The sequence below is a fragment of the Cygnus olor genome, chromosome Z (assembly GCF_009769625.2).
Source record: "Cygnus olor isolate bCygOlo1 chromosome Z, bCygOlo1.pri.v2, whole genome shotgun sequence".
Taxonomy (NCBI): Eukaryota; Metazoa; Chordata; class Aves; order Anseriformes; family Anatidae; genus Cygnus; species Cygnus olor.
Window position 1 is genome coordinate 381547 of NC_049198.1, and position 13368 is coordinate 394914.

A 13368-nucleotide genomic window follows, 5' to 3' on the forward strand; every position below is an offset into this window, starting at 1 on the left:
ACAGGACGTTGGTTCTAACACCTACAAAAACCTTAGATCCCTTTGTGGTAAGGTCTGCTGTAGATGAACACAGATGAACAAAAACCTGACATAGTAAGGCAGAAAACATGCAATAAATTGTCAAATGTGATCTGCCAGAAATAATCACTAAGTCCAACATAAAAGCATAGAACTGTTGGCTGGCCACACGACTTTGTGACAAAACAAGGAGCCCTTAGATCTGTCTAACCTCCTCGACCTCCCACCCATTTCGCTGGCATTCTCTTCGTCCATCAGGTTCTGCAGCACTAGCGCTCTCAAGCTAGTTAATTGAATGTTCCTCATCCAACACTAAAGGCCTAAAATCACTGAACTGCAGGCAAATCTTTGTTCTATCTGTAAAGAAATGATGAATCCCACTTCTGGGATGTTGTGGATTCAAACAGATTTTGGCTTTTCAGATGTGCTTGAGAAGACTCGTGAAGCAACGCAAGGCCCCTGACACAACTGTGTTCCCAAAGGTGGCCCAAGTCAGCAAATTGAGAGACAGAAAATCCTCCTGTTTGCTTAAACCGGAGCTACTCTTGACAACGACGACAGACTGCGTTCACAGGTTTGATAAAAGCACAGGGCTAACATTGCAAATCATGCAGATCACATTCTAGCAAATAGTTTATAAACCCCCATTTTTGTATAATAGAATATATATATGGATAAATCCGTTAATCCCATTCATCAGACTTAATTTTTGCAAATTACACACATTGCTTACTTTCGGACAACAGACAGCTTCTGTAAGAACATGCTAATGCAGACCCATAAGGCCAGAAATTCACCACATACAGCATATTTACTGCTTAAGGGAGAAATATGTTCCAAAAAAAAAAAAATCTCCTTTGTTGTAAAATAAAAGGATACCAACAACCTGTGCTTAACCAGATATATCAAATAGATGCGCTGCTAATGCAAATAACTCATGTCCAAGGACATTTCAGTGTTGCACTTCATATCATTCTTTAAAAAAAATCATTAAAAGGTCACAACATGCCATCTGAAGCTTTCTGAACTGCAAAAGAAATGCTGGCTATCTGGATTAAGAAGGCAATCTACAACTTTCAGCAATGCTTTTGGGCATTAGCATTTTTTTTTTTTTTTTTTTTTTAAATAGAGAGAAAAATATGAAAGCCATGCGAATCTCAATTCAAACATTCAAAAAGATGTTCTGTCCAGGATCAGAAACCTGTATTATGGATTACTGAGTTCTGAAAAGATGTATGTTAGTAAACACTGCTACATAACTGCAAGCTGCATCACCAAATATATTGCAATCATTTCCCAACAAGTATAGTTCACTTGTGTTTATAATAATTCAGTGTGCTGGCAGGCATGCTCTGATAGAGTTTCTAAAAATACTGAAGTGTTAGTAATACAGCAACTACAGCAGCCTCCACTTCCAAATCTTTGGAGAGAGCACAAGATTCTGTGCAAGTAAATGGAAGGAGATTCTGCTCAACTTTTCAACACTAACGTTTAGGTCCACTTTTATAGAATCTGAAGCAAATAATTGTCTTCTGGTAATAAAAAAAACCTGCTTGAAGCAGATTTCAATTAACAAAATAACCAAATGATTAGCATATTTGTAACCCAAAGTCTTTACAGTGCAGATGTACTAAACAATTATATTACTGTTAAAATGCACAAAACTTGCACTAGAAGCAGGGGGATATGTGTAGAACGTAACAAATATAATTCTTAGCTTTAATAATAATGCTTCAAATTTTATTTAGCAATAGGAAAATGTGATTTGACAAATAATTGTGATTTGACATAATCCCTTTTAAATAATATTGCTATCCACACGTGTGGATATGCTATGCTCTTTACTTACAGGACATTAAGTAGGAATAAAATTAAAAACAGTTCAAAGCTGAAAATTATTTTTGGAACAAGATACACAAACTGTTTTAAACGTTAACTTGGTAAAACTTAGGCTTTACCTTTGTCAAGGAGGATACTTGTCAGCCTCCAATATCTTGTTTAAAAGAATTTTCACTGTGTGATGAATAACTTTGCTCAATTTTGAAGTAGCTTGCTTTCTGTAATAAAAGCATTCAAAATAACTTACTCCAGAGTTTTATTTGTCTTTCCAGCAATCTGTTGAATATTAAAATTGATGTTGAAAAAGTAGACTCCTGTTGCCTTGCTTCTCTTCATTATAAACACTGATTATATTAATCTTTACCACTAAAAATTTCTTTTAGTAGTAGGATTAAGAATATAAGACCGCAACAAGTAACTGAAAAGAAGGCTAGTGAGCTCATACAAGTTCATTGCTGAATCTCCCTCGCGCTGAGGACAAAACTCCCACCTTGCGGCCTCTCGTTCTTTTCCAGCCTACACAAACTACAGCCCGGGAACGCGGCTGACCAGGGAGGTTAATTCTTTCCAACCTAGGCTGAAAGGGAAGACGAAGCTTTTACCAAAGCAACTGAAAAACGGTCTGAATTCACACCACAGTACACAGTGCAGTACTTATTTCATTTGCACAACTGATCTAATTAGAAACAGATTTTCCTTTTGCCTTTCGCTTCCCGAATACCGCACGTGTCGGCCCCTCCCCACCCCAGGCCCGAGGAGTCGGCACATCACAAACCTGGAAACAGGTTTAGTAATAACACCGGGGCCTTTAACTTCAGAATCAGCTTCTTCCACGCACACGAGACAGCCCAGCATTTGGCTGGGTAGATGGTATCAGAGGATTTAAAGAGAGCGAAGGTGATGTTTTTCCCTCTTTTTGGCAACAGAAACAGCCCAGTCACACTGCTGATTTTATTAATGTCTTTTTCTGGACGTAATTGCTGCCTTTTGGAAGCTACCAATGCCATCTTACTAAACGAAAAGCAACAAAAGCACCAGATTTTAGACGAATGTACGCAGCAGTACATTTTACAATGGGATGTAATCCAGAAACTAAGTTAACAGGATACATTTGGACTTAGAAGAGCTTTTTGAACAAAAATCATCACAAAACATGTACGTTCCTAAATTCTTCACTACTTGATCACCTTTCTCAAACAGCTGAATAGTGTAAAAAGCCACGAACGCTCTGTATCTGTTTTATTATGTGCAGTTCTCTGGGGCTAGCTCTCTACTGAAGCTGCTCTGGCTGGCACCTTCGGTGTTAAGACTGTGTCAGCATTTCCATTGTAAATCGAGGGCCCTATAAACTCAGCTTTAAAGAGATCACCGTGTACTGAGACTCAGCACACAATTTTTCCATGTAGGAGCAAATAGTTTATTAGTGCTATAAAATAAAAAATGTTATTTCCAACTCTTTTGTTCAAGGTTTTATTCAAGATTCAGCTTCCAGCAAGAAAAACGCCCAACAACAAAGTCTAATAAAATCGGAATACTTTACCAGGGAACTCTGGGGGTGGATAGGGATAAGGTAAAGACGGTATTGCCAATTCTTGACTCTGGAAACTTGACTAAAAGAGATACCTAGATATCTATATACGAATGAAACCACGCTTGAAGTAGTTTTCAACTAACTAAATGGTTAGGATATTTGTAACCACCGAGGGAGAGCATCCTCCACCCCTACAGGCAGATGTGAGCGAAGTCCTCACCTGCACAGCACTGAGGCCCTTAGATGGCCATCTGCACTCCTTGTGGAGCAAGCAGAGGAACACAAATTTCACAGCACTCTTCCTTTGGGGTATTTTAAGCACCTAGCTACAGGCAGCATGAATTTTGTTCTAGAGATGCCTATTAGAGTCCAGATAGCAGTCCCTGAAGTAGGTCTCCAAACCTGGACAAGTGCAACGTAAAAGATAATAATCGCTGGATGCAGTATTAGCTCTGTTTGCACTGGAAGGCAAGGCAGCCTCTAAAGGCGCACGACACTTCCCACGGCACTTGTCTACCGATGCCTGCGTGCAGTTGAGCTGTATCGATTCTGCCCTCTCTAAAGAGGCTTGGAAAGAAATACCGCTGATACAGCTTTCACCTTTCAGTTTTAGAAAAATCTCTAAGCCCTCAATATGCAACTAGTATAATGAAGAATAGCACCTAAGAAAAGACGAATTGTTAGCGGCTTGCTTTGTACCACTGAAAGCACTGGTGCACTCAGCAACTGCTGCGGGAGCGGCAGGGAGAGCCCCGTCAGGCTCACTGGGCATGTGAACGCAGCCAGCCCCGCGCCGCCCACAGGGGTGGGCGCAGGGGCAGGCGGACCCCGGGACCAAGTGCTTGCGTGCTCCTCACATCCCGTCTTGGATTAGAGTGCCGGCTCCGATGTACTTCACCCAGGTGAAAACAGGAGAGGCACATCAACAGTTACAGACACGTTCTTAGGAACAGGATCTGCCCCCTTTTTATCTGTTTATTCTTTGGATTTTTCGGACAGACTTGGCTCAGCAAATGTAGGAAGCAACTAGACCTCTTCTTCAAACCAAAAGCACCACTCTACTCAGGTCCTGAAAAAGTATCCGAGGGGGGCAAGTTAAAGACGACAAACGTTGTATGTGCTGAACACCACGCCGAGGACAGGCCAGTGAATGGCCACAAGAATTGGCAAGAAGTGCCACGCTAAAAGGAAAATTAGGATTTCCCTCTCTCTCAGCAGACTGGATTAGCTAGCCTGAAACAAAATCTCTTGCAATGGTTATTTGAATGAGGATGGGGGAGTGGGAGGGTGGAAATTCTTTTTTCATTTCATCTTTAAATAATCTCCACCAGTTTTTCATGTGAGGATCACCGGTATATAATCCATTTACCAGCTCCATACCATCTCAGGAAAGAGACTTTCAGACCTGACCATAGTTTACACCAAACCACTGAAGCATTTATTTCATTAGACCAAACGGGTCAGTTTATGTATGAAAGAAAAACAAAACTCAATCCAGAAGTGAATATCATACCAACCAAAACGTGTTGTGGCTTGCAAAGCACACTGGTAAAACACAGAACATTTATTCCTCCTCTCCCCTTCTTCATTATCACAAAGCGGTACCTGCCTTAGACAGGTTCAGCACGGCGCAAGGACAGACACATGCAATTTGTTCACCAGAATCGTTAGAGCCCTGCCAGGCTACAGGAGGGCACTGCCAGTTAAGAAATTATTCTTCTACAATGCAACTAAACCTCCATCGTGTTCCACATACCTAACAGGAATTTTTTAGCCACTTCACACAGAGTCTGTATGAAAGCCACCACGCGCATTGCATATGTTCACCCAACCCTGCTTTCGCTTTCTAGACAGGAAATCTTGCCAAAGACCATCTCAGCTAGACTTTAGGCACTTAACCGCCAGACTGCCACGCAGCACCAGCCTGAGCAGGACCCGTGTCTTTAGGTGGCCACGTCCAAGTCTTCAGGGCACTCTGCAGAATTTTGGCCCCTTGTGTCGGCTGAGCTGTGTTTATTCTAAGTTGCTCTTTTAGGTTTAGATGCCCCAATCCCAGCTGGTATTTTAGGAGCATAGTTAGATTCTCTGTACTTTCACAACAAAATTTACTCTCAAATTATTTTTAAGGAAGGTAGGAAGGAAAATAAAAGCTGACTTGTGAAATGCAGACCAGCAGAGTCAAGAGTTGCCATTTCTGTTTGTCAGCTACGTATAATTCAATACTACAACATTTTGCCAGGGAGCTTTGCATTTTTTCATCACAACAAAGATGCCTTTATCAGATCTCTAACACAGTTGTCCGGTATATGGGATTTTTGAAGATACAAATATGCACTCAGAGACCCCAAATTAAAAACAACGTAAGTATTTGTTACATGCCATGGTATATATACACGCTTAGCAGTAGTCTATTGTATTACATATAAAATACCACGGCAGCCAAAAGAGTTTGCAACTATGCTTCCAAATAAAAATGTTCGGTTGGGCACTAGCTCATATTTTAGTTAATATTTTATAACAACTTGTAATGAAATACATCCTGCTTGCCCAAAAACACTTCTGTCTAAAACAGAAGATATTTGAAAGGTCATAAACACTTGGTAGCAGTAGGACTGCAGACGCCCGCATGAATGTTTTCACTCAAGATAAATAAGGCTGTAGCAGCTGCTGCGTACAGCCCCAGGCCCATGCCCTATATCAATCAAATACACACAAACTTGTTTAACTGGAAGACTCCAGATTTTTTTTCTTCTCTAACAACCGTAAGACATGGCAGCTTTTCCCCTCAGCTTCACAGAACAAACACTTCAGGCACACCCGTCCTTAGCATCAGAGATCCCCAAACTACTGTGGGATAGCTCAGAAATTGCACCATACCGAAGAACGTTTTATACCTAGACAAACTAAAGCAAGACTTTCAGCAAGACGCTTTCATTGCCCACACTTCCTATGGCAAATTGCCTGGCCAATCACCTCTACCCAAAACACTTCTGGGCTTACTCAAAATATGAGAAAACACCACAAAGAAGCTTTATGTTTCAATTAATTCTTCATTTTTGAAATGTTTTGCACTAAAGAATGCAAGTTCTGTTTGGACTGAGTGCCTCCGTGACTGCCACGCTTCACGGCAGGCTAAATTGATTTCACATGGTAACTAAAGCTGAGAGCATGTAGGAACAAACTTCTTAATTCTCTTCTGGAAACACTGAAGTACATCTTTGGTATGTGAATTGCTACGACAGTGAGGATCAAGGAAGTGACTTTGGGGGCATATCCTGTAGGAAAATGAGAAGCACTGCAGAGGCACGGGATGAAGACATCGGGCACATCTCTGCAAGTTGCGCAAATCTGTAAATCTCTGACACTTTTGTACCAGGTTTGACCTACTACAGCTACTTATATAATTGGTTATGGTGGTTCTCTGTGAACAGCTATTGTTGGATAATAGGAAATGGAAAATCAGGCATACATTTGTAGTATGAGAGAGAACTCTTGATGTATTGCATACATGAAATTCAAATGAGGAAAAAAAAAATCAGCGGAGATTCTGCATTCCAAATTTTCCTGCTGAAACATTCTCAGGCTGGCAGGAAAGATACTATGCACTACTTAACAAAACTGCTAGCTAACAGAAACTGAAATGAAACCTGTATTTCTTCGGCAAGAGATTTTTTTAACATTTATTTTTAATGAATGCTTAGGAATATTCTGTGCATAAATATGAATAATAGTGAATTTCTACGCATACTAGTGACTTAAGAGCTAAAAAAAGGTTACGCTGGAATAGCTTTGAGACGATCAGCTTTTTTATAAGAAAGCTGCAGAGTCATCATATGGCCTCTCTGCAGTGAGCAGCTGTCTTTCCGTACTACATTTCACTGAAAGAAAGCGCAGGAGAATGAGAACACACAAGCAGTAAAGACCAAAATCTCTTTAGTGAATCTGTTTTCACAGCTGGAGATAGAGTACTTACTATTCTATATACAGCATCACTGAGCTTAGGAACTCAAGTGGGCAGTGTTAAATTGCACAGTAAAGCAATTTAAGCAAATGACTAATCTAAACCCTTGAATTTCATTCCTGCTTTGGTCTTTTAAAAACGGCTTAAAACCACAAAACTTCAATCTTTGTCCATTATAATAAAGAAAAAAGCAGTGGATGAATTTTGACATCTTAAAGCAAAATCAAAGCAAATACAAATGACAGTACAGTTACTGAGTTGTGCCAAGCTACTTGTATAGTATGATCAGGACTTGTGGCATACCATAAACAGAACATGTTTGTAATTTGCAGAAGGCCAAAAGCAAGAAAAAAATAAACTAAGATTTTTTTTTCTAACCTAAGTCATTATTGTCATCAGAATTATAAAATTTCTAGTCTTAGTTCCTATAGCATTACAGGGCACATTTTTAAGTCACAGAGACACGCATGTGTACATTATCCTTAGAAGTTATCCAAGTATTTGTTTTTAAAAGCAAAGCACATGAAGAATTCTTCATGCAGCAGGGTCTCAGACAACTAAATTAACACAAACACTGAATTCGCCATTTGAATGTTCTGATTTTTAAAAATCTTTTCAACTGATGTAACACTGAATTGAGTAATGTGTGACATTAGAATCTCAAAATATTACACTGGATGCAATCATAACTGAGAGCAAAGTTAAGCTGGATTAGAAATAGAGATGATTTGCAGCTTGTTCCAGAGAAATGCAGAACGTTCTAGCACTAACAACGGAAGCCCTTCAGTTGCTTCAAGTTCAGAAGCCTTTGTATGACAATTCTGTATTTTACCAGCGTAGTATACTCAGCATCATACTTACCGTGGTGCCGGCTGGTGTAGGACCAGGGGTGCCACGACCATCTTTACCAACAACCTGATTTTGTTCTTCAGGATTACGGGTGACAAGGATTCTGAAGTGCTGTTGCCTCGTATTTTGATCTGGTCTGATTTTAAACAAACATCCCTGCCCTTGAGGAATCCTCTCTATTGAATTGCTTCTAGATATTTCTGACCCGTTCCTTCCATTTCCATGCAGTTCTGAATTCAATCCATCATCTGTGGGGCTAATTTCTTCCGGTCGTGGCTGGACAGGGTAGGAGGTACTCCTTTCTAGCCGTATCCGAGGATACCGGACCAACCTGTCCCCTTTTGTTCCAGTAAAACCAAAGTTATACTCGCCACCGGTACCACCTGCCTGTGGTTGCTGTAACTGGAGAACAAAGAACTTTTTCCCTGAATTTGCTGACATATCTGGCACATGTTGCAAAGACCAACGCCGGGGCTCAGGGGTGGGGGCATTATTTTGAGCCTCAGATCCAAAGGGTAATAGAGTAACCTGAGGCACATCTACACTGGAAGCACGATGCTGAATCCTCACACCACTTATGTTTAAACCTGAAGCTGCTCCATTTGTCGCATCTTCTTGGGCTGTAGATGGAGCATCTTCGCTCTGGTTATTGGAGGGAACAGTACAGAATATTCTCCGATTACAGCAAAGAGTTCCATTGAGCTGTCGCCCTAACTCTTCCGTCAGCCTAGGTGGAGAATTTTCAGGAGTCACCTCTGGACTGCTCAGAGAGGAAGAATGGTTTTCCACGGGGGATGCATAATGCTCCCTAAAGTCTGGGAACTTACAAGGAAGTGTCTCCTCGGGAGATTCCAGGGTTGCACTCTCATCCGCACAGTCGCTCGCAGCTTTGCGCTGAAGAGAAATCTGCATCGACGAGCTTCTTGTCGGCCGCACGTCAATACTGTTCAGCAGCTGGGGAATAAACATGGATGTACTCCTTTTTAAGGAGCCCACTTCTTGAAAATCGCTGCCCCCACCATAATCTGCTCCGTGTCGGGAGAAAGCATGAGGACTGTTTCTTCTTGGCAAAGTGTGGAATGCCATGAAAAAGTCATCTTCTCTTTCCCGGTCGAGGACCTCCGATTCGGGGGCTGTGTTGCTTCGCCCAGAGCCAAAATGAAACCGCAGCCGATGGGCCATGGTTTTACAGAAAGAAGAAAAGGAGAGGGAGAACAGCAACAATTCAGGCACTGCCAGAAGTTAAAAACCAAAGACATAAACTCCAAGAAAAAGTGTCCCATCTGCCAAACTGTTAGCACTGCAGCACTGATAGCGACAGATAGCAGAAATAGCCCAAGTGGCAAGCAGCATTCCAGGCATGATTGGGTAAGAGCAATCAGCGCTCCTACACACTGTGACATAGGGTAGGATGGTGGGAGTCACGTGGCCTGGTTCCCCCTCTCCAATCTAAGCTAGTGGGGGGTTTTGTTTTTTGTTTTTTTGTTTTTTAATGCCAGCAAGAGCCTGAAACAGCACCTTCACAGCTGCTCCTTTTCCATCAGAGAGGAGCGGCCCCAGCGGGAGAGCTCTCACAGCTGACTAAGGCAGCAAACACACTCGGCACTGCTATAAATCTAAACCACATCGTACTCATACAGCACATTTGTATAAAGCACACGAAAAGTTAACTACAACAGAAACACTTGGATTTAGTGTTAACAGTCAGTCAACTCCACATGCAAATAAGAAAAATTATTTCAAGCTTAACATTTTGGTGTGCGTTACAGCATTCGGCTATCATGGCAGAACACGAATAAATATAGCACGGTTATACTTTCAATTTTAACTGTGCTCATAACGTGATTAAGTAACAAACTTCTTGCCTTTAAAAAGCCGTGGCTTTTGCATTGTCCCTAGAAACGTCATATAGCCTACACTAGCCTGCTCAGCCCCTTTTAATAATTAAAAATCCACAACAATCAAAGCAACCCTATGTATCCAAAGATTTCTCACACATTAAAAACAGCAGAAATGTGCAAAGTGAGAGAAAATAAAGTTTCTTTTTAGTTTTACCGGGCAGTAAAGACGAGTGAAAACCGGAGACGGGTGTTGCATGTCGTTTTGTACTGATTTGTCTTAAACACTGTACAGAAACTCTGCCCGTTGCTGGCCAGCCTCCAGTGAGAAAGTTAGCAATATTACCACGAGTGTGACTGCCAGCATGGAATACAGTTACGCTCTCTGAGAGCCAAAAGACCTCAGAAGAACAACAGACAGACAGGATACACCGAAATGCAAAACAAACACCCTACATGCAGAAAATCAGTGATCCGAGGATACTCACATTTGATGCACACAGCACAGCACTTGTTAGCACATACTAGAAAAGAAAGTGTTTAGCAAAAAGCCTATCTACAGAAAGAGACAGTGTAGCTTCAATTAAATACATGGACATCTCCCTGGGAGAACTCGAAAGCTTTACAATTTTGTCAACAGCTCTGAAAATTTGTAGGTGGCGGGTCAATAATCTCTCTAGACATTTAAACCTCTCTATGCGAGCAGCTTGCTTTCAAAAGACAGAAAACGACCAATCACAAGAGAAATGGAAGCTTAGAATGATTTAACTGCCAAGAGACAGCACAATCCCCTATTGTTTTAAGCGGACTACGAGCCAACAAGAAGAAAAACATGAATAGCTTCTATACAGCAACAGTTCCGTGGAATTGCCTTGTGCAAGCACAGGTGTTGACATTATTTTTTCTTATTTTTCAGGTAAAACATTACGCAAGGACAGTGTCTCTTTGCACTGAAGATGGAGCTTGCATCATACGTTCTTTGTTTTGACTGGGGAAAAGAAAGGACATAATGCAAAGACAAAGTGCTTTGATAATTTAGGAACATGAAGAAAGAGTTCTTATGGGGTAAAAACCATGCAAGTATTCACAACGAGTATTTCACATGAAAGCCAAAATAATCTGTTCAATGCCTCTTACTCTGTAAATATAAGATGGAAAATTGCTACTCTACAAATCCCACTGTACTTGCTTTCCTTTGCCAACAGTTCAGAACACCTGAAAGGAAAGCAATGGCTCCTAAACCCAGGGTTACAGTCTAAGGGAAGGCTGTCTACAGAAGCAGGATCACAGAAAGAACAGCCAGAAAATGGTTCAAGTATAAAATAGTACTGAAAGTACCAGTATAAGGCCAGTACCACATATAAGAAACTTGGAAATCTTAAGCAGCGTGTATCTGAAATGAGTATACCAGAACTGTTATTTCTCAGCTGTCACTGTGCAGCCACGCCGGAATTTTTCCTGAACTGTCACCCCTTTAATGTCACACATGGACATCCCCATACATGCCACTGCCCCCTGCAGGCTAGAACGAAGCCTCTTCCACGAGTTTCAGGTTTGCCCTCCACGCCAACACAAACTTATTCCAAGCATCCTCCAAGGCACACGCAAGCCACACGGGAATGTCAGCGCAGTCCTGAGCCCAGGCTTACATACCCTGCGCGCAGTTACGGTTACAGGATTGCTGCTTCAGTGTTGTTTGCATCCGCTGGCAACACAGGACCTTAAAGCCAGGAAGAACTGACCGATGATCTCCTTTAACTTCGAAAGGCATAGGACAGTTTTGATAGTGCAAATGTTCATTATGATTATCATTGCCAACAAATACGCTCAGTCAGCCCTGTCTACATACATGCTGTCACAGACTTATTATTACATTTTGTCTATTTACTTCACCCTAAAGGAAGACTCACAAAATAGTATTGTTTCACTGAGTCCTTTTTTCCCCCAGAATATTTTAACTTTTATTTTTCTTCACTCTATATTTAATAGGAATACAGAGAAAAAGAATACATTTTTGGTGATTGATATTTCCATATTACGTTTGTTTAGCGTAAAAAGATCTTCACAACACTGATCCTAATCTTCATAAGGCAAGCAATTTTAGTTGAGATTGTACAGCTCCCAACCAAGAAATGTAATACCTCATCTCAAACAAAAACAGTTGTGCTACAGTTTTCAGAAGACAAAGCTAACAAAAGGACCAAGCAGTAAGATTTGGGGAGACTTCTCTAGAACAACTGTTGCATCAGCAAAATGAAGTTCAAGGCTAAAAACCCTAAAAATACATCAGGTGTCATCAGGGACAGAACTGAACACAAAACTCAGATCATTCGTTATTTTACCAATTCCTAATGCCTTCATGCACCCGCTTCTTGAGGCTTAAGTGGAGCTCTGGTTACCACATCCCAAAAAAGGATTAAGAAGTATTAAAAGTTACAGGAAATAGACACTAAAATCATCAGAGGATGAAGCAGCTGCTTTGTAAGTGACTAAAAGGGCTGGGACTGCTTATCAGTTTACATCAGAGAAGCCTAAGGAAGAATCCGATGGGGCTTCCACTGTCAGAATACTGGGTTAAGAGGGTGCATTCTGGTCCGAGCCAGTAGAGTACTTCTGCGTTTAATGTTCCACTCGTCCATAAAACAGACACTATTTATGCTTTAACCTGTATTGCCCAGCACGCTAATGTGCAGACAAAAATACACCATTAAGACGTGCTATGTTCTTGTCATTCATGTTACACAGCCTGTGATCAGCAAAACAATCAAGGAGCACTCACCAATCTGTTTTCATCGAACACTTCAAACAGGAGACGATGATTGGTTGGGTTTACCTATGAGAAAATTCAAATATCACTTTAGGTTCATTCGCTTGATAACACTATATGGGTACTAGTTCATACAACGATTAAACCAAGGCAAACAGAACAGGGCTAACAGGTTTTAGGGAATTTTTTAGTTTTACTTAAACTGGAGCACTCAATTCGTTTCTAAACCCTACGGCAGTTAGACCTAGCCTACCAGGGAACATTCGAGGCTCTTCTTTACTGTGCTCAGTGCAGGACAGGTACCGTGCCTCTCTGTCTACAGACAGCTCTGAAGAGGAGAGGCCACGCTGCATGCAGGCTGATGGCATCTGGAGATGTCCCAGGGCAACATCCCAGCGGCTTCCCCCTCAGGTAAGCCTCGGTTTGCACCGCACACGGGGACCTCGACGACGAGCCCAGCAGCACACCTCGCCTCATCCACGAAGGGCCCGGCCGAAGGGGAGAGCTCGGGGCTTGGGCACAGGCTGGGCTGCACAGAACACCAGGGCTCGCGGAGTTCGGGGTT

General features: G+C 41.6%; 1 protein-coding gene across 13 annotated transcripts in view; it reads right to left on the bottom strand.

Annotated features, from left to right (window-relative positions):
• Positions 1 to 13368, bottom strand: part of NEDD4L (NEDD4 like E3 ubiquitin protein ligase) — a 154059-nt gene that overhangs the window by 65250 nt on the left and 75441 nt on the right. For 9 of the 13 annotated variants that reach the window (XM_040539970.1, XM_040539971.1, XM_040539972.1 and 6 more), the window contains one exon: positions 12816 to 12869. In XM_040539970.1, the coding sequence (XP_040395904.1) occupies positions 12816 to 12869 (54 nt within the window). Of the gene's footprint in view, positions 1 to 8210; positions 11703 to 12815; positions 12870 to 13368 lie in introns of those variants that run through there. The other 4 variants (XM_040539966.1, XM_040539968.1, XM_040539967.1 and 1 more) reach the window with 4 other exon arrangements.